Raw genomic sequence first — 20,320 nt, forward strand, 5'->3', positions numbered from 1 at the left:
CCTTCCGAACCACGGGTTGCTTTCTATTAGAAAGATTGGATGCTGTTTTGGTTCGGTTCGATTCGGGCCGTCATGACTGCAACCGGATTCGTCACTTTTTAACCTCCTCTCCTCTCCTCTTCTCTCTCTCTATGTGCATGCATTGGCACCGTTTGCTTGATACTAATCTCTCTCCTCCTTAATCCTCATTAATTGTGTGCTCTTCTCTATTTGGGCAGTCACTAGTTTCTCCATAATGGCAAAAATGGCAAGACACCCCCGATTGATTATATGCTCTTCTCTAATGCCCTCATGTTCAATCACAACGGATGAAAATCAATAAAGCTATTAAATCAACATTCTTGTGTGGGGACATGATCATGATGTTAATGAAGTTTTTCCTCAATAGATCGATCTTTTGACCATATCATGAAGAAGTCCATATTGGCAATTCTCCCATCACCAGTGTGAATGACCTACAGTTCGATCGAATCCAAAATAATCTAACTTAACCTCGTGGCCGTTTTTTCCTTTCTCGTAAAAGAAAATTTTAATCTCACGGATTCAACCGAATTCGAGATACTATATCCGAGGACGTGCCGTTAATAAAATTTTGTAGCCGAAAGAGAATGTATTGAGTATAATTTACCTAACCGTACTTTTATCTACGGTTAGAGATATTTCTCTAGGATATTTTCCCGTAATAGAGATAATGAGAACATTTTCTCTTTGTTCTGTAGATCTCTCAAGATTGCGCATGGCTGGAGTTGAGATCTCATTCGAAGAGAAAAACATCAAATATCTATTCGAATTTTATGCATCTTGTATGGATATATATATGTATTTAGATTTGTGCTTTTTTAATAGATAATTATCTCTGTTACTAGATAATGAGATGACTAGATTCCATTTATATCTCTCTTTAATTCAGCATATCTTTAATCGATATAATAACTTTAGATAGTCATCTCTCCGTGCTTTTTCATCGTTTAATGTATCCAAATATAGTTCTCTTTTTCCCGCACGGTTCTGTCTTAATTAACTTGTGCCTAAGTATGGTGGTGGGATTTCATTTATTTCATGTGGACATAGGTAAACATCTCTTGGATCATTCCGCTACACCACCATGGTCGTAGCATAGGCCACTGTACATAGCCCTGTGTGGGGAGAGAGAGAGAGAGAGAGAGATAATCTGAGGTGTGTTGCCAGCTGTGAAGATGAAGGATCAAAGCTTTCTTCTGAGGTCAAAGCTGGACATTTTCTCTCTCCCCTGTTTCGTTTTTAACTCTCCGAAAATCTCTTCGAGGCCCGATTTAAATCCCTCCCATTCCCATTCCCTTCTCTCTCACTCTCGCCACCACCAACTCCTTTCCATTTCCCCTCTCTTCTCATTTATTCCTCCCCACTCTCATTTCTCTCCTCCCCCTTTATTATTTCCCCTCGCGAGAATGCGTTGTTAGCCTCTGAGAAGGGACAGAGAGGAGAGGAGAGGGAGAGGGAGAGGGAGAGAGTCGTCCATGGTCGATTGTTCTTCAGTAGCAAGAACAAGAACCCACATTGCATCAACCCCGGCAAGGGCCAGAACCAGGACCAGAACGGCCATGGCTTCTTCTTCTCCTTGTCTGACTGCTGGCGAGAGAAGGCACTGGTGGCTCACCAACCGAAAGGTATTGCCCAGAACAGAGCTTCTCTCGCCGTTTACTCTCGGCCCACGATCGGTCGTTCGCGGAGGTCGAGAGTCTAAAAATAGCATCTTTTGCGCAGTGTTGTTGTCAAATCTCGACCTCACTCTGTCTCTCCTTCTTTCTCATCCTTCTCTCTGTATCTGCATTCTGAGTTTTACTTGGTTACCGTACTCTCGATCGATTCTTTGACATTGTTTGGTTCATTCAGTCATTGATGGCTCTCGTCGTCACGCATTGATTGTTGTTCCGGTCTCGCAGGCCGTGGGTAGGTACATAAAGGAAGCGAAGCATCTGATGGCGAGCCAAGAGCCGAGCGAGATCGCGTCGGCGCTGAGCCTCCTCGACTCTGCCCTCGCCCGGTCGCCTCGGCTCGAACCCGCCCTCGAACTCAAGGCGAGGTGCCTCCTCCAACTCCGGCGGTTCAAGGACGTCGCCGACATGCTCCAGGACTACATCCCCAGCCTCAAGCTGGCCAGCGACGACACAACGTCGTCGTCGACGTCGTCCTCCTCCTCGTCTTCGTCGTCGTCGTCGTCGGACGGGTCGTCGCAGCAGCTGTCGAGGGAGCGGGTCAAGCTGCTCTCGCGCCCCGGGTCGCCGAGCCGAGATCCGAGTTTCAAGTGCTTCTCCGTGTCGGACCTGAAGAAGAAGGTGATGGCCGGGCTGTGCAAGAACTGCGACAAAGAAGGGCAGTGGAGGTAATTTCGCTATGTCTACTGGTTTTTTGAGATTTGCTGCCTTTTTTTTTATTTAATTTCTTTGCAGGTTTTCCTTTTTTTTATTTTTTTTTTTGGGTTATCATTATGAATGAATGGTCTTTTTTCGGGGTTCTACTTTTGATGAGTCGGGTGTTGGGAACATCATTCTTACCCTCTTCTTTATGGGTTTGAGTAAATCCGGTGATTAAGGATCTGTTTACCTTAATTTGACCATGAATCAATCCTGCAAATTGCCTTTTTGCTTGTATTACTATGCATTCAAAAGTGGAAAAATCCCATAATTACTCGCTACTTTTCTTCATTGTTAAACTTTTTTTAACTTTAGGTTAAGCAGTTGCTTAAAAAAAAAGTTGCATAAGAACCAAGACTAATCTCTGTCTTTGTTTAATTCTTGCTTTATTTAATTGAAGCTTTGTCAGTGGGTAGAACGTGGACTTCTCTAGGATGTGTGACCTAATACAATATTGAAAGTCTTAATGGACGGTGTGTAAGGTGGAACGTTTGCATCAATTCCAGAAGTGTTCAGGTTTTGACCGAGTTTTATTTTGTGTTGCAGGTATTTGGTTTTGGGCCAGGCGTGTTGCCACTTGGGCCTAATGGAGGACGCCATGGTCCTCCTCCAGACCGGGAAGCGCCTCGCCACGGCGGCCTTCCGCCGCGAGTCGGTCTCCTGGTCCGACGACAGCTTCTCCCTGTTGGACCTCCCGATCCCCGCCGAGATCGCCTCCCCAAACATCCTGCCCGGCACGCCGCCCCGGGCCGCTGCATCCGCTTCCGATCCTGAGTCCGTCAACCAGCTCCTGAGCCACATCAAGCTCCTACGCCGCCGCCGCGCCGCGGCCCTTGCTGCACTTGATGTGGGCCTCCACTCCGAGGCCATCCGCCACTTAACTAAAATAGTTGACAGCCGCCGCGGTATGGCCGCGCCGCAGGGATTCCTGGCTGAGTGCTATATGCACCGGGCCTCGGCATACCGCTCTGCTGGCCGGGTTGCAGAGTCCATCGCGGACTGCAACAGGACCTTGGCACTCGACCCGACCTGCATCCAGGCCCTGGAGACCCGAGCCCAGCTCCTGGAGGGAATCCGGTGCATCCCTGATTGCCTCCACGACCTGGAACACCTGAAGCTTCTCTACAACACGATCCTGCGCGATCGGAAACTCCCCGGGCCAGCCTGGAAGCGCCACCACGTGCATTACCGCGAAATTCCAGGAAAATTGTGCACACTCGCCACAAAAATCCAGGAATTGAAACAATTGGTGGCATCTGGCAAGACCGGGAATGTGGACTACTATGGGCTGATTGGGTTGAGACGGGGGTGCTCGCGGTCCGAATTGGATCGGGCCCACCTGTTGCTCTCCCTAAAGCACAAGCCCGACAAGGCCGTGGGCTTCATTGAGCGTTGTGAGTTTGCGGACGAGCGGGACCTCGAGTCCGTCCGGGACCGCTCCAGGATGTCGGCATTGTTGCTGTACCGGTTGATCCAGAAGGGCTACAACAGCATCCTGTCGTGCATCCTGGAGGAGGAGGTTGCGGCAGAGAAGCAGCGGAAGCAAGCTGCCACAGCTGCAATCCAGGCGGCAGCGGCAGTCAAGCTCCATCAGGCGCAGGAGAGCAACAACCCCGAGGAGCCCAAGGCGAACCAGGCCGCAATACCGTCCATAGAAAGTGCGAATTCCGCCAGCAACAGGATCCTTTCTGGTGAGAACAAGAATACCACAGCAACGGCGGGAGCAGGAGCCAACGGGACAGGGTTTCAGGGGGTGTTTTGCCGCGATCTCGCGGTGGTCAGTAGCTTGTTGACTCAGGTCGGGATCAATCGTCCGCTTCCGGTGAAGTATGAGGCCCTAAGTTGCTGACACATTTTGCTCCTCCTTTAGCCTCGTTGAGTTTTACGTTCCACAGGGATTTCTTGACCGGCGCCGAGAAAAGAAGGGGGTTGCAGGGGGGGGGCGGGGAGGGGAAAGAATCGTCTATTTGTACAAAGTTAAAAAGGACGTCGGACCTTAGCCTGGAAGAAAATTTTGTTAGCTTCTTCATCTATGGATATCTCATGCATATGTACAGAACTTTTCTGTATTGGACTTTAGTTCCATTTCGAATCTCTCTCCCTCTTTCTTCTTCGGTTCTAAGTTTAGGAATTTCGAACATATGCTTTGTCCGAATGGATGGTTAAGATCGCGTCGCTGCATCCACTAAAATTCATACAGGAGCAAATTAGTAAATCTTTTGGGGAAATGGGTGCTGCTGTATCTATCAATTGAAAAAAGAAAAATCTAGTGTACTGCTGTGGCAGTAGTGAATTGCAGTTGAAAGCGAGAGAAGGGTCTGATGAATTTATTACTGTAGAGAGAGAGAGAGAGAGAGAGAGAAGGGGAGGGTGGCATAGGGTTCCTCTTGCCATGTCTTGTCTGAAAAATAATTGATTGTTTGCAGGGAGGGCTTTGTAACTTTGGTTCATCCAAAGCACCTGACAATGTCTGACATTCTACTAGATTTCATTTATTTTGGCTACGCGCGCCCCGCCCCCCCGAAGCGTTTTCTGCTTCGCCCCATGCAAAAAACACAAAAAGGTCTTCGATTAAACAACCCCTAAGTTTCGACCCAAAAAAAAAAAATCCCGTAAGTATCGACCGAAAAAATAGAAAAAAAAACCCCCTAAGTACCACCTCAAATTAATACACCCTAAATTAGTAATTTTGATAAATTTATCGCAAATTAATTTATTATATCATATTTTAGTATGCCAAAGGAATTCCATTTACTTATTGGCGCTTCAACTTAGCTTGGATAATTCACTACAAAATACCAAAAATTTCGACCGGACATTGTCGAGTTATATCCATTTCCATGATACAATTGTTGTCATATATAAAATATCCTAAGTGATATTGATATGCCATGACATCATTCTGTCCCCTATAATTCATTTCGAGTTTTTGTGTCTTCGCGGAAAGTTCGCGCTCTTGTCTACCCGGTCGGCCTCTTTGAAAGCAAGAAAAAAAACGCTTAATATCTATGAAATATTTCAAGCAAATACATCCGTGATAAATTTACTCCAAAATATTTTTTTGACAACGAACCTCACTATTTTTTCGATCACCAAAAACCTCAAACCGATATACCCGTAACAAATATGCCCCTAAACTATTTTTTTGACCACCAAAATCTTCAAACTGGTATATTTGTGACATATTCACCCTCAATTAGTTTTCATTTAAATTTTACCGCCAAATTGCTAAGTTGGATGACACATAACAGTTGAAGGGTGCATCAATTTGAGATTTTTATTCTATATCCGTCACGAGTGTATCGGTTTGAGATTTTTCGTAGTGTTGAACTCAATTTAACGAAAAATAACAGAGAGTAAATTTTTCACAATTGTACCAATTTAAGATTTTTTTATGATAAAAAAAATTAGTTTGAGGTAGAAAATATATCATAGATGCACCAGCTTGGGATCTCTTATAGTAAAAAAAAACAGTCTCGGGTCAATGCGTGACATGTGCAGCAGTTTGAGGTTTTTCGTGATCAAGAAATAATGTGAGATAAATCTATCGTATGTGTATCGATTTGGTTTTTTTCGTGACATCAGTAAAAAGAAAAATTAATGCGCGAGAAATTCATAGACCAGCGACATCTCATTACATTACGTTCCATTACATGTGAGGACGAGACTAATCTTTCCTTCATTTCCAAATCTCCTAGCACGAGATAAATTTGTGGATGGGGCCATGACTTCGAGTGCACCAACGCTGCTCTCCTTCCAATGGTGCGAAGAAGGGGTGACAAAACCAAGAATTATGGGTGAAGCCAAAAAGGACACTGCGAAGTGCGAACGAAGCCACCACAGTCCAAAAGTGTATGTCAGTCGCTTTGATTTGAAAAACGCGAAAAGAGAGAACGAAAGGGTCTAATCAAACACTCAATACCAGAAACAAATTTAAAAGCAGACCCAAAAACAAAACAAAAACAGAGAAGGCATGTTAAATTTTGCCTCCGGAGTGAGTAATTATGTTGACAATAGGGGCTTTTCGCCCCCCTGACATGGCTCAATTTCGGCCATGTGAAGTTTGTAAATTGACCGAGTGCTGCCAATTCCTGAACAGGGAACACTCTAGTAATTTGAAAAGGTTAGTGGTGCATTAAGTATGACGATCCAAAACTGCCGTGAAGGAGATGGCGTCCGCATTTCGATGTAGGGGGTGAGCTCTTCAGATTCTACCTGAAAATCTATCTTTCGAAACCAATTCTTTATTTTTTGATGGATTAACACCACGAAAAACCTCCTTACCAAAAAAAAAAAAAAAAACACTACGAAAAATCTTAAACTGATATACCTGTGACAGAATTATCCTAAATTAATTTTTTTTATCATAAAAAACCTCAAACTGGTATATCAATGACAAATTTATCCCAAACTATTTTTTCGATAATCAAAAACCTCAAACCGATACATCCGTGATAAATTTATCTCAAACCGGTACACGTGTGACAAATTTACCTTCCGTTTTGAATTAATACCACGGAAAATTTTAAATTAATACACATGTGACAAACGGAGGATAAAACCCCAAATGTGTACACCTGACAACTATCACATGCTATCCAACTTGATAATTTGATGATAAAATTTAAAGAAAATTAACCGAGTTTCTTGTAGTTTGCTTTCTTTTTATGACTGTCCATGTAAGCTCCATTCCCAAAAAGCGTCGCAGGCAAGCTAAGATCTACGAATTCATTGAGTAGAAATGACTTTGAGATGACAAACACGATCACAAAATGCCTTGGGAAATTCCTTACTCTAGCAATTGGAGGGTCTAATCTCTGCAAAATTCCTGAACCAACAAAGAAGGCCAATAATGCAGCCAAAAAAACACAGCAAAGGAGTCATGAATTGGGTGAAAGCTGTATGGACAATGACTAGTAAGAGAGAGAGAGAGAGAGAGAGTTTGGTTGGAGAATCGATCATTATTATACGCACTGCATGTGTAGAGTCCCCGGTGGCCAAACTTATGGCCTTACTGCGATAGCGTGCATTTGCCTTTCTTTTCAAAACCCAACATTGAATTAACCCGCTTGGCTCTCATGAAACTTCGTCTGCTCATTTCCTTTTGGAGGGTTCGCTTGTTGTTTGTCGCTTTGCCCGAATTAGGGGAGGCGGGATTCACATGTTGCCTGTGTTCATCGATTGCTTTTCGACTCTTGCAGTTGTTGTGCCATAAAACGAAGAGGGACAGCAAGTACACATGCAGTTGGAAGGGTTGTAGTTTTAAATATATGTCGATTAAGCAAGAAGGAAATTAGTTTATTCCTACTAAGAAGAAAGAGCATTGTGATCTGGATTGCGATGTGTATTCATCACGCACGCTTTTGAACGGCGACAACGCGGTTTTACTCCGTTCCTTTTCTACTATAATTTGATGGGTTTTGTCCGGATAGGTAAGTTATACCGGCCTTAATTAACATCTCGCTGAAGAACATGAATATTCGGTCACATGATTATATATATATACATATATAGGGCAGTGCCAAAATTGCAGCAGTTAGGAGGAGAGCACTCTAGAACATGTGAGAATTGGTCATGTGCCAGCATATGATTATATAAGCAGCTGTTTAGCAGATATTGTCACTCTCATTTTTTTTTCTTCACTTTCATAAAGAGGGCTTTCCTAACCTACCAAGTACCGATCGTGTTGACCCCCCCATAAATAAATGCTTATTTATAAATTTTCCAAATTTCACCTAACTTTTTTTTTTGTTTCCTTTCTTTGCTTGCAAGTTGCATAGTCGTCAGCCTTGAGTCTTGTGACATGTTGTTTTGGTCTTTGCCCTTCCACGCTACTCCAGCTAACAAGCCTTTTTTTTCCTTCTCTCTTTGGCTTTCTTTTCATACTAAACCCTAAAAATGTCATCTACACAAGATCTTAATTCACACCCCCACAACTTAACCAGGAACTCGTTTGCTTCATATGGATAAAGACAGCTGCGATAGCAGAAGCTTCTCCAGTGCAATCATCTCATATAAATTCTAACTACAAGTATTGGGTCTCAGCTCATGCTTCCACTACTCCACATTGTTTTTTTCCTCTTTTGGCCTACCTAATAATTTGGCTGTAGACGGGAATTATTATTCGACTGGCTCCGCGTGACTCCACATGCACAGCTGCTCATTATTCTAGACGAGCTCAACTTCAACAAAGAGAATAGACCAAAGTGTCACGGACATATAAGATATGTTTCGTGTGGGATGAAGTTGGAATCATGCCATGCACATCTTCGGTTTTCCTTGGAGTGGAAGCCAGGCATAATTCAAATTAGTGGGAGGGTGCTTCTGACAGATGTGAATCTCAATGTCAGAAGGACACCCCCATTTTCTTAACTAGGGTTTAATGTGTATTCAATGAGATTATATGAGTTTCCTAATTGTATATTTCCTTTTTCTCAAGGGTCCTAATGCATGGTTTATTAACTTGAGGCGAAAGTTTAGGTGGGGTTTTTGGCACAGCTCCCTACGAGGGCCGTCAGCTTATATTTCATTCTTTGATCAAAATGGTCAGTGGCTTATGGAGCAATTTTCTTTTATATGACTTTTTTACGCCAAGTCTACCTCGCAAGCAGCTTTGTCTTCCGAAGGACGGTTCTGCCCTTGTCGAGAACAAGAGCCGCATGGATGTTTTCTTGGCAAAACTAGCATGTTATTTTCCAAAAGGGTGAATCTTTTTGCTGCTCTTTTAGGCGTTTGCTTGAGAAGACTTCCATCAATAAGCTCACCGGCTAAGGTCAATTATAGAACGAGAAGCTACAAACATTACTGTACTTTTTTCATTCTATTAACTCCTTTTTATAAGTGCATGGTCGGAGTGTCACGAGCCGCCATCGATGACGCAGTTTTTATATGTCTCAAATTGAAAAGAGTCGAAGCACGTGAACTCAACATTTTTTTAGCTGAGTGAAAAAGTAAAAATCAAACCATTCAAACCGTCAAAGGAGTGCGTTAGGGACGCTTGTCAATGTAAATATTTCCTGTAGGTTTAGAAATGTAAATAGGGGAGAGAAGCGTAATTCGACAAAGATCGATGACTGGAAAAAAAACAAAATGGACACGTGATGTTTGAATGTTGGGAAACATCGAAAAGAGGGGAAGTCGTGGCCAGATATGATGATGTCAGTGGCAACATGTGATGGGCATCATGATCCCCTCTCAGCTGCCCCCATTTGTGATTTTTAATCTCCTAATAATTATAACAAAGACCCCTTTTTGTAACCTAGTGAAAAATTATAAATTTGACCCAAAAAAATTATAAAAATATTAATAATGATTAAGGAGGACCGACCCATCAAAGATGACTAAGTGCTTCAAAAATCTGACAAATTCTTCTCATACCACCCCCATTTGGGGCACATTCGTTCGTGGGTGTAAAACCGAGAGGAAAGGAACAAGGAATATGTGTGTTTTTATATATTTTTTGGTCTCATAGTTAATGTAATTAGGGTTTAATTAGTGCGGCCCTAGGACGCGCTTGTTTTTCCATTGAGATCCGAGTTTGGAGGGATCGAGCTTTTTAAGAGAATAGGATTATTAATCATCATGGTCTTCAACAAATCTTTGAATTGTGGTCTGTCAAACATGTGGGTGCCACCTTTGCAAGTTTTACCAAGTCAAGAGAAATCAAGATGACCAACCAAAGAAAGTTTACTTTTTGTGCAAAGATCTAGAAGAGAAGTAGACTTTGGCAAAAAGGAGGAAGGAAAAAAAAAGGAACCATAATCACTTGTCAAGATGAGTAGTTACTAAATGATCACGTTCGAGGGGAGAAAAAAGAGACGGTTTGGGTAAAAATTGGAAATTTATTGATATAGCGTAATGGGTACGTGGTGCAACGGATCTGCTTTCACGCACCAAGCTCGCTAATGGATTCATCCATGGAAATGCTCCTATGTTAAACGAAGGGTCGAAACGGAACAAAGGCGATCGGGAATGCAATCGTTTGTCGCTCAACTTGGGCTGTCTAAGCCCCCCTGATGTCCGGCCACAGTGACTGCATATCACCGTAATTCGAGGGCGGAATGCCGCATAATCAGTGCATGATTCTTTATTCGACCAAAAAAAAAAAAAAGAAAGTTCATGATTCTTTTCATATCAACCAAACATTTAAAGAATTTTGACCAAAGCACACAATGGTACTGCTACACAAATTTCTCATCAAGCAGACTTGGGCTGATGAGACTGTGGAAAAAACCAATTTCGTTGAGGCCCAAAAACACAATGCAAGAGGTAGGGCCCAGGGTTGTCCAATAACCAATGTTACAATAGGCCATAAGCCCAAAAACACAATGCAAGAGATAGATCCCAGAGTTTTAGTCTAAGGATTTTTTTTTTTTGGTCGAAGGATTAGTCCAAGTTCGATGGGCCTAATTTTGGGTATTCAATAAAGCCCGATGTGTGTGTTATTCGTTCACAATAATCAGGTGCAAGTATTCGAGGGAAAAGGCCAAATTGCATGCAGGGCCCATGACAAGGCCCATTCAAAGTTTAGGTCATGATAGGATGGCCGAATCCTGTGGACTAAGGCCCAGTAGCCGGCCAGGCAACGTTCCTCTAAATATATTCGGATACGGTATTCTCTAACCCGTGTATCCTCCTTCGTCACATATGCATACTGAGTCACTTACTGGCTTGCATGTGATAGAGCTAGGCTCGATAAACAGGTGGCTGAAAAAGATTCCACCCGAATTGATCCATTTTTATGTCACACAATGCTAGCGATCCATACCCGACACGCAACCCAGGCCCCACTCCGAGTGATTTTTCTTCTCAACTAATTAACTATGAAGAATGGGCGACTCCATGGATTAGCTTGCCACGTCAATGAGGGAGCTCGGGGGTTGAGTTATGGACAGGGACGTCAAGGTGATGGTAAGGCGGAAAGATGAACTACAATTTCAATCTCAGCTATGGACCCATTTAATTAGATCATACCATCAACGACCTCTTTTGATGGCAACTCCGGTGGTGATGACTAAGCGAACCTAAGAGAGACGGAGGATGTAGAAGCAACACTATTCGAGTTACTCACTGCGGGTGTGCGAAGCCAAATCAACTAGAAAGCGGGGAGGCCAACGAGGTGAAGTTAGATGAGTTCGACTCTCTAGAGGACCATCGAGATAACGGGGTAGCAATTTCGTACATAGAAGGTGGGGGCATTGGCGACACCGATTAGCCAAGGGCTACGGCCCTCCCCCAAACCTAGGCAAGGGCCCGTTGGCTCGGCCCTCGCCGAGGCACCGGCGACCTCGATGGCCATTGCCGCCACCCCACCGACGTTTGGGCGGTGGCCACAGAAGTGAGGTCGCCCTCCCGCGAGTATGTCCTTCTTTTTTGTTTTTTAACATTTAAATTTTTTAATTTTTGATTTATTTTAACCAAAAATTAGGTTAAATTGTATTTTGACAAAAATGTTCTTGATCAACTAGAATATTTATCCGGTCGGCTGGCCGGAGAGGCCAAACGCTTATTTGACACAATCATGTTTACTTCAGGCCCTTATTTGAGACAAAGAGGGCAATTTAGTCCCTTATTTGAAACAAAAACCACTAGGCTACTATTTGAGAAAATGAGGGTACTTTGAGCCCTAATTTGAAAATTTCCCTCTAATTAATTTGGGTTAAAACATGAATTCGCAACCCATTTTGATTGCCTCATAGAGAACCCATGCTTGAGAGATCATGGGCTGGATTGCGAAACGTATTTGGGCTAATCTCTTGGACCGAACATAAGCAGAGACCGCGTTCCATAAACAACAGAACCTCATGCTCGATCCAACTACCTCGTACACCAGTTCAAGGTCAACCGCTAAAATAACAAGTGGATTTGCCGTTGAAATTGAAACCCAACTAATAAATGTTGATGGGACACTTATCCCATATTTGATGTTAAACCTTTCCTCTCCTGCAAGTTTTCCAAAACAAAATGGACTGCTAATAAAAGCTCTTTCTTTACACGTTCTATTCTCGTGTTAATGCTGATCTTTCGGCGTTTTTCTCCTGTTTTATGGGCGTTAAATGTTGGATCTTTCATTAGGGGTGATCATGGTTCCAGGGTAAAATCGAGAACTTGGAACCGGAACTTGTAAGATCCGATCCGGTTCCGCATTCCAAGGTATGTAGGGTAGGTTTCGGGTTTCAAAAATTGAGGAACCCGTTCCGACGGGTAGACTTCATGTTCCATTATCTCAAATCTGGACCCTAGATCCTAAAATAAATTTTTATATTTTTATTAGTATATGTTTTTGCACAATCCTACAATGTTCTATAGCATCCGATGATGAGTGTAAAATCTAGAGCCAAACAAATTTTTAGGTTTCGTATTCCAAAAAATGATAAACGTGTTCCAATTGATTGGTTTCGTGTTCTAAATGTAATCTGTACGGAACCTAAAATCGCTCACATCTACTTTCTCTTGGATGTTGTAACATTCACTCTTATTTTGCTTAACTAAAAATGAAAAAAGAAAATAAAATAAAAGAAATTGATAGGTTCTCGGATACTCTGGAATCGACCCTAGAACCCGTGACGAGGTAGGTTTTAGGTTCCAAAGTATAACGGGAGGTTCCAAGTACTAAAAAATAAGGAACCTGTTCCGACGAGTAGGTTCTAGGTTTCAGGTGAAATCAGTAAGGAACCCGAAACCGCTCACCCCTATCTTCCATCGCCAGACCCAAGTGAAGGTTCATATCTACCTTTCGAGACCCTAGTTTCCATTTCTAACGCCTCCAAATTCATGGGTGGGGGGAGCTTTCAAGCATTTGCTGGCCAATATTTAAAGTGGGTACTGGCCAAATAAAGAGAAAAATAAAAATAAAAAATCGAAGTGGGTCTTCTTCTTCGGTCAATGTTCCACCATTTCGGGTCTCGGCCAACTTTGCCGGCCCCATAAATTTCCTACAAGAACCGGCAACATAACACCCGTATTCACGACCTTTCGGTTTCGGCCTTGACCACCCCATTCCTTGACCATTTCCTCAATTCCAGCCTCATAAAAAGAGAGCTTTGACCATTTGCTTCAGCGTCAAGCAAGAGCGAAGGCGACTCTCACCCTAATTTTTTTCATGCGAATCTCCGGCTCCTGCGGATCGAGACCACCGCAATAGAAGTGGCACGGAATCAAAAAGGAGGGAGAAGAAATAGAACCCAAGTTCAAAAATACGAATCATATCCAAAAGCATATAGGATTGAGGGGTTTGGGGTTAGGGGTTTAGCGTTTAAAAATCGACTATTTCAGTAATTTTTTTTTTGTCAACAGAAAATTGTTTATTCGACTATTTCCAAAATCGACGTATTGGTAATTACAAAATTAACTAAGATCGATTGTTCAAAAATCGACTATTTCAGTAATTTACTAGCTTTCAACCAAAAAAAAAAAAAGAGTAATTTACTAGCCTTTTTTTTATTTATTAAGATCGAGCTCAGTATTCACCAAATAAAATACACTACAAACTATTCAAAATACGTCTATTGCATCTTAATCAGTGTGTGTACCTTTCCATTGCGTGCACCAAGTGAAGATCTCGTGAACGAGCTCATCGGCCCTTTGCTACGAGTTGCGACCATCCCAAGCATTGTCGATGGCCATCAGCCGACCACCTGGAGAGCGTCAGTGCTATGCCTTCCTTAAAGATCGGTGCCGCCTCCTCTGGTAGCAGCCTCGGTGGCTCTCTCTCTCTCTCTCTCTCTCTCTCTCTCTACGATAAAGAAGGCCTTAGGGTTTTAGAGAGTGACGAGCATGGTGCAAAGATGGAAACGGGCTTTGGACAGCCGAGCCGATGGGTGGGCGTTGTCTAGGTGTGAGATGAGAACCGAGCAAACCCAGTTCATCTTTAGAGACCTCGTTCGGTTCTGGGTCTCTCCCAATTTTATGTTTTCCAATTCAATGGGGTTGTTGTGGTTGCTATTTGGTGATGATGCCGGGGACGCAGAATTTAGGCGCGCACCGCCTTTTGGCACAACCGTATTTGCTGGAGAAGAATTTCTCGGTGTGTGCTCATCAATTGACGATGCAAGATTCGGCGATGGGCCGCCGTTTGCTAGGTTGCATGGACACATTGCCTAAAACCTAACCCCTAATCCCTAAACGGCAAATGTTAAACCCTAGCCCCAATACCCTAAACCGTAAAGGCTAAACCATTAACACCTAATCCCTTACCTCTAAACTTTAAACACTAAATCCTTATATCTTGAATCCTAAACCCCTAGACCCCTAACCCCTAATCCTAAACCCCTGAACCCTAAATCCTCTCTCCGGTCCGACCAAAGTAAAATTCCACATGAAAACTTCATCCGCTGTTCTCTTAATTTTTTGTCCCCAAAGCTTTGTAAATGCATGTGTGCCTTGACGAAAATAAGCCATGAGCTACATTACTTGCTCCGCCGAGGCACTTTACACTTTGGAACGATAGCTTAATCACTTCCTCTTTGGAGGCACTATTGCCGATGAGTAACCAGTTTCCTTTCAAACTTTTATCAACAATTACAATACTCCCCATCATCAAGTAATCACCCATCGCTTCGAACGAGAAAAACAAGGAGTCTTAAGTATCCAGGCAAAGCTTCTCACAAGAATTACCCTTTTGATGTGCGCGGGTACTACTCTCTTCAAAGAAGCCTCCCTTAGTTTCTCAATTGTTGTGAAGTTTCCTTCCAGACGATCCTCATGCATGGACATTAATTTCTCCGCCACCTGGAGAGTTCCGTAAACTAAGCAATAATGATAACATATTCTACCAGCTATGGCCTGATTAGCTGTTAATATTACAAGTTCCGGAGAGAATCGATGCTCTTGTGCTTTTTATTGCTGTATTCCCAGTTGAAATTACTCTCCTTGACAGATACCTCGGTATCCAGTGACTTACATGTTTGGAAATTACTGGTAGATGGGGCACTATTCAGGGCTACATTCACCACGTCGAAGCTGATTAAGTGCTTTTAAGATTTGCGGAGGAATTTCATGACCGTTGTCGTAACGATATCTTTTACAGTGTTCAATTTGCTTGTAGTCGGGTAAACATGAGGCGGTTGTATCAAGCCATTGAAGCTACGGAGCTTTTAGGAAATGAAATTCTGTTTCCAACAGTTTCAACTGGCAGAAGGTTGATCCAAGGAGCACCCTTTGTGCCTTTTACGCCTAATTTGAACGAGGAGCAAAGGCGTTGCATTCAGCTGATCCTTGGTTGCAAAGGTGCTCCCTCCCTGTGTGATTTTCGGGCCTCCAGGAACCGGTAAAACAATGACCTTGGTCGTAGCGATTTTACAGGTATACAAAACACGGGGAAGTTCAAGGGTTCTAATTTGTGCTGCTTCCAACAGCGCTGCAGATCACGTACTGGAAAAACTAATCACAAATGAGGTTGCCCAAGTCAAAGAGAGTGAGATCTTCAGGCTGTGTGCTACCAGCAGTCCTTATCACGATCTTCAGGCCGAACATATCCGCTACTGCTATTTTGTGGAGTTTGTCTTCAGATGTCCTCCTCTTGTGGGCTTTAATGCGCTGCAGGATCATCACATCTACTTATACAAGCTCATCCCTTCTCCATGCCGAAGGCGTAGAACGTAATCACTATTCCCATACTTTTCTGGATGAGGCCAGGCAAGCTTCAGAGCCTGAATTCATGGTTCCCATTGCCAACCTTTGTCGGAAGGAAATGGTGGTTGTACTAGCTGGAGAGACGAAGCAACTGGGGCCCCGTTATACATTCCAAAGATGCCGAGGCTCGTGGATTGGGAAAATCTTTCGTGGAGAGGCTCTTTGAACCCGACTTCTACCTGAATGAGGACACCGGGTTTGTGACAAAATTGGTGAGAAACTACCGGTGCCACCCTGCCATTTTAGATCTTCCGTCAAAGCTTTTCTATGAAGGGCAATTATTAGCATGTAAAGAAAACTCCTCTTCTGGTGAGCCCATCGTCCGATCTGCTTCCAAACAAGGAGTTCCCCGTTCTGTTTATTGGCATACAAGGCTGTGGTGAGAGAGAGGGTAATAACCCGTCATGGTTCAATCGAACCGAAGCAAGTAAAGTCGTCGATTTCATCCAAAAGTTGAGAGGCAGTTCGAGCATGAGGGAAGCCGACATTGGGGTAATAACACCATATCATTAGCAAGTGGTGAACATCAGGAAGGTACTTGAATCGTCCGGTATGAAGGGTGTCAAGGTGGGGAGTGTCGAACGGTTGCAGGGTCAAGAGAGAGAGGTCATTGTCTCGGATTCTTAATCAACTGTCCGATCGACACTGAAGCATACTGAGTTTGACAGAGCTCATTGTCTCGGATTCTTAATCAACCCGAGGAGATTCAAGGTTGCAGTAACCCGCGCTCCGTCTCTGCTTGTCATCATCGGGAACCCTCACGTTGTGAGCGACGTAAATGCACCTGACCCATTTCGAATCTCTGAAGGCTATGCACCTTGTATATTGCTTGTACTGACAACCTATTACAATGTTCATGACTGACCATGATTCTTGGCTTTTATCTAGGACCCTTACTGGGAAAAGCTGTTGCAGTAGTGCATCGACAATAATTCCTACCAAGGCTGTCCACTCCCTGAAGGAGCGGACGACGACGGCGACGAGTAGTGTTTCGTTGGGGAGAAACTTTTCGACGAATGTTGAAGAACCCTCGTGTTTAAGGACCTGTAGAGATCTCTTGGGTAATTACTGAAGACTATCATAACAACTGATGAGGCTGGACTTTGGGATGTCTGGAGCTGATTTCCCTGCCTTTGCTTGCACCAAATGTTAAATATTTCTCTCCATGTACTTCGGTTTGGTTAAACAAGAAGTTCATCTTTTGTGTTGTTACTACCAATTTGGCCCCAGACCATGCTTCCTTATGGGGCTGATCAATTCAAGAACGTCGACTTTCAGTAGTTTAAATTCGATCTAGTTTTCCGTACTCAGCGGTTGAAGGTCATGTCCGTCTGTTCTCTGATACTTTTGTTATTTCTGATCCGCCTCTTTAGAATTTCTGTACATTAGGTTTACAATGTTCTGACAGCCAAGGTCAGCAAACTTTCATGAATGACGCCATAAAAAAGACTGCTTTCTTTTGGCCCAATAATCGCACACTGTTGCATACGTAGTAGGGGTGACTAGGGGTGAGCATGGTTCTAGGGTAAAACCGAGAATCTGGAATCGGAATCAGTAGGATCCGGTCTGGTTCCAGGTTCCAAGGTATGTAAGGTAAGTTCCGGGTTTCAAAAATTGAGGAACCTGTTCCAGTGGGTAGGTTCCGGGCTCCACTACTTGGAACCTAGATCCCGAAATAAATTTTTATATTTTTCTTGGTATGTGTTTATGCACGATCTTGCAATGTTCTATGACATTCGATGCTGAGTGTATAATTTGGAGCCAAACAAACTTTTAGGTTTCTGATTCCAAAAAATGATAAACGTGTTCCAATTGATTGGTTTCGGGTTCTAAATGTAATATGTACGAAACTTAAAATCACTCGCCTCTACTTTCTCTTAGATGTTGTACCGTTCACTCTTATTTTGCTTAACTAAAAATGAAAAAAAAAAAAAAAAATAAAAAAATTGATAGGTTCTCGGGTACCTTGAAACCGACCCTAGAACCTGTGACTGGGTAGGTTCCGGGTTCCAAAAAATGAGGAACATGTTCCGACGGGTAGATTCTAGGTTCTAGGTAGAACCCGTAAAGAACCTAGAACCGCTCACCCCTAGGGGTGACCAAGATGAACCGATTGAATTTGAAACTGCTCAAACTAGACAGACTCGATCGGTTCGGTTTGGTTTCCGATTCCATAAAATTAGAACCGGTGATTTTCGATCCGGTCCATGATTTCGGGGGGAGGGAGGACAGAACCGGACTGCCCAAGATTGGGTTTTATCCCAATACCATCCGGTACTGTTTCCAATCTCAAAAATTAGAACCGGTGATTTTAGTCCGGTTCCAGGTTCGTTGATGGGACTGGATCGATCGCCTCTAATGTTTGGTTATTGCAAATGAATGTCACCATTTCTTTTCCGAAATGAGCCAAGAACATCCGCACAGGGGGGCTCAACGGCAACAAGAGCCGGTCAAATACTGGCAGAGCAGGGAGTGAACGTGGCAGCTTGGATCTTCCGGGCTGGCGCGTCATCACCGAGTTCATTGGGTGACAAGTGTGATTTTTTTTTATTTGGTTCTACGCTACCCTATTTTATTATACAAGTCATATTACGTGCGCTGTATGTCTTGTGCAGCTTGCGAAACCCTGCTCCCTCCTCACGCTTTTCCACCCCATTCCCTTCGACGGTGGAGATTCGAATCTTCCAACTCTTTCTTTTCGGATGGGAATAGTGGCCACTAGAGTAATCCCCAAGTGATCAAGCGACATGTGTGATTTCAAGTGAGCAGTTTTCGAGTAGTTCTATTTTAAAATAGTCGTTGAAACTTTTGATTCTATAGTGTCTTGACAATATTTTTTTTTTTTTTGGGCAAGGACTAATTTGGAAATTGAAATCGAGTTGTTTGAAAATTCAAACGCTAGAACAATAGCATATAAAAACCATATGGCCACATGATAAGAGTTCAATTCACGAACTAGTTTTGTGAGATGTCACGATTGTCATCGACGCAATTTAGATCATATCGGAAGTTTTTGCTAAATAATCTAGTGTCTTATGGTTTTATAACTTGAAGCTCTTTTGTTGAGGATAATTTACACAGGTCCTAGGCCAACACTCGCAGCGGGCTCCTCTGGTGTCTGGTCCGCTTGTGCTGAAAAAAATAAAATAAAACTAGCGGTGATGATGACCAGCCAGTGGCGGTCCGATCGCAATTGGCGAAGCCGTGGAAGTTACTGCTCTGATGGTCGGAGAGAAGCCTGTGGAGCAGAGTGATGCAGCCGCTATACAAGCTGCAGAAGTTAGAGCGACGGGTCCCACCACCATAACTCGCGGGGTAGTCGCAGCCGCCGCCAACTGAGCAACTCTCAATGCCAGGACAACACGGGCTGAGGAGAAGACTAAATTGGCGGATGTTTTGTCGGTAATCGATTTGACATAACTCTTTGTAGTTTTTAGCATTTGGTTAGAAATTGGCATTCTGGCATAGAGGTCGCAAGAGATTGCACGTTCCTCCGAAAACACCAAGCAATGCAGGAGCAAGTTTTTTCCTAGTAATGTAATGACTCAGGTTAAGGAAATGCTGATCGTTCCATACAGGGCGCTTCATCGAAATTGGCTTCGGATAAGCCAGCGATGTGTGCAGATGCAGAAGGGATCACAGCTGCCGAGATGAGGAACAACCCATTCCTGACCACGCACCCGCAGGGTTTGCAGCAACAGTGGCGGCAGCGGCACAAATCAACATTAGCGACAATAACCGGAATGACAAAGATAAAGTCCCGGACATATTAAGTCCATGAATCTCCTATCCGATATACAATTATATCTACCAGCATGGATGTTTGTAATGTAGAATAGCACAGCTCACCCTGCAATATAGGTAAAAGGAGCTGGTTCGGAAAAACCTTCTATAAAATGTTCAAAATACGGTCCGGTTAAAGAACAGTCTCTCTTTCCGAAAACATGTAGTGCACTGTTCCATGAATGGATCTATGATGAAGCTGTAATGTTACATTACATTTATGGAAAACAGAAGTTAATGTTCATCTCCTGCTCCTCCTCGACCGCCTATATTAAGTACCATCAACAAATGTAGCTTCATTCCTGGACTATCACGGAGAAGGGGGAGAAGAGCAAGCGAATCGGTGTGAGAGAGAGAGAGAGAGAGAGAGAGAGAGAGAGAGAGAGAGAGAGAGAGAGAGAGAGCGCTTCCGAGTAGAAGATAAAAAATTCCGGTTTGTGTCGGTACCAGCTTGTTTGTGCCGATATAGAGTGGGAAGAGCGTAACTCGACAGGTCTCGCAGCTAGTAAGCT

At 43.5% G+C, this 20,320-nt stretch overlaps 1 protein-coding gene and 2 pseudogenes across 1 annotated transcript; all 3 read left to right on the top strand.

Moving 5' to 3' along the window:
- Nucleotides 1-1,226: 1,226 nt before the first annotated feature.
- LOC115750236 lies at nucleotides 1,227-4,322 on the top strand. The gene is made up of 3 exons (XM_030687453.2): nucleotides 1,227-1,646; nucleotides 1,923-2,362; nucleotides 2,940-4,322. Exons 1-3 carry the CDS (start codon nucleotides 1,497-1,499, stop codon nucleotides 4,240-4,242), a joined length of 1,893 nt encoding a protein of 630 aa, XP_030543313.1. The 5' UTR covers nucleotides 1,227-1,496; the 3' UTR covers nucleotides 4,243-4,322.
- Nucleotides 4,323-14,315: 9,993 nt separating this feature from the next.
- On the top strand, nucleotides 14,316-16,889 carry LOC115750181 (annotated as a pseudogene).
- A 1,515-nt stretch (nucleotides 16,890-18,404) lies between these two features.
- Nucleotides 18,405-19,866, top strand: LOC115750180 (annotated as a pseudogene).
- The last annotated feature ends 454 nt before the right edge of the window (nucleotides 19,867-20,320 follow it).

This window comes from Rhodamnia argentea, chromosome 1, assembly GCF_020921035.1.
Source record: "Rhodamnia argentea isolate NSW1041297 chromosome 1, ASM2092103v1, whole genome shotgun sequence".
In the NCBI taxonomy this organism is placed as follows: Eukaryota; Viridiplantae; Streptophyta; class Magnoliopsida; order Myrtales; family Myrtaceae; genus Rhodamnia; species Rhodamnia argentea.

Coding starts and splice junctions, on each gene's coding strand:
- LOC115750236 (XM_030687453.2), top strand. CDS start 1,497: ATGGTCGATTGTTCTTCAGTAGCAAGAACAAGAACCCACATTGCATCA. Junction 1,647..1,922: donor GGTGGCTCACCAACCGAAAG/GTATTGCCCAGA, acceptor CCGGTCTCGCAG/GCCGTGGGTAGGTACATAAA. Junction 2,363..2,939: donor GACAAAGAAGGGCAGTGGAG/GTAATTTCGCTA, acceptor TTTGTGTTGCAG/GTATTTGGTTTTGGGCCAGG.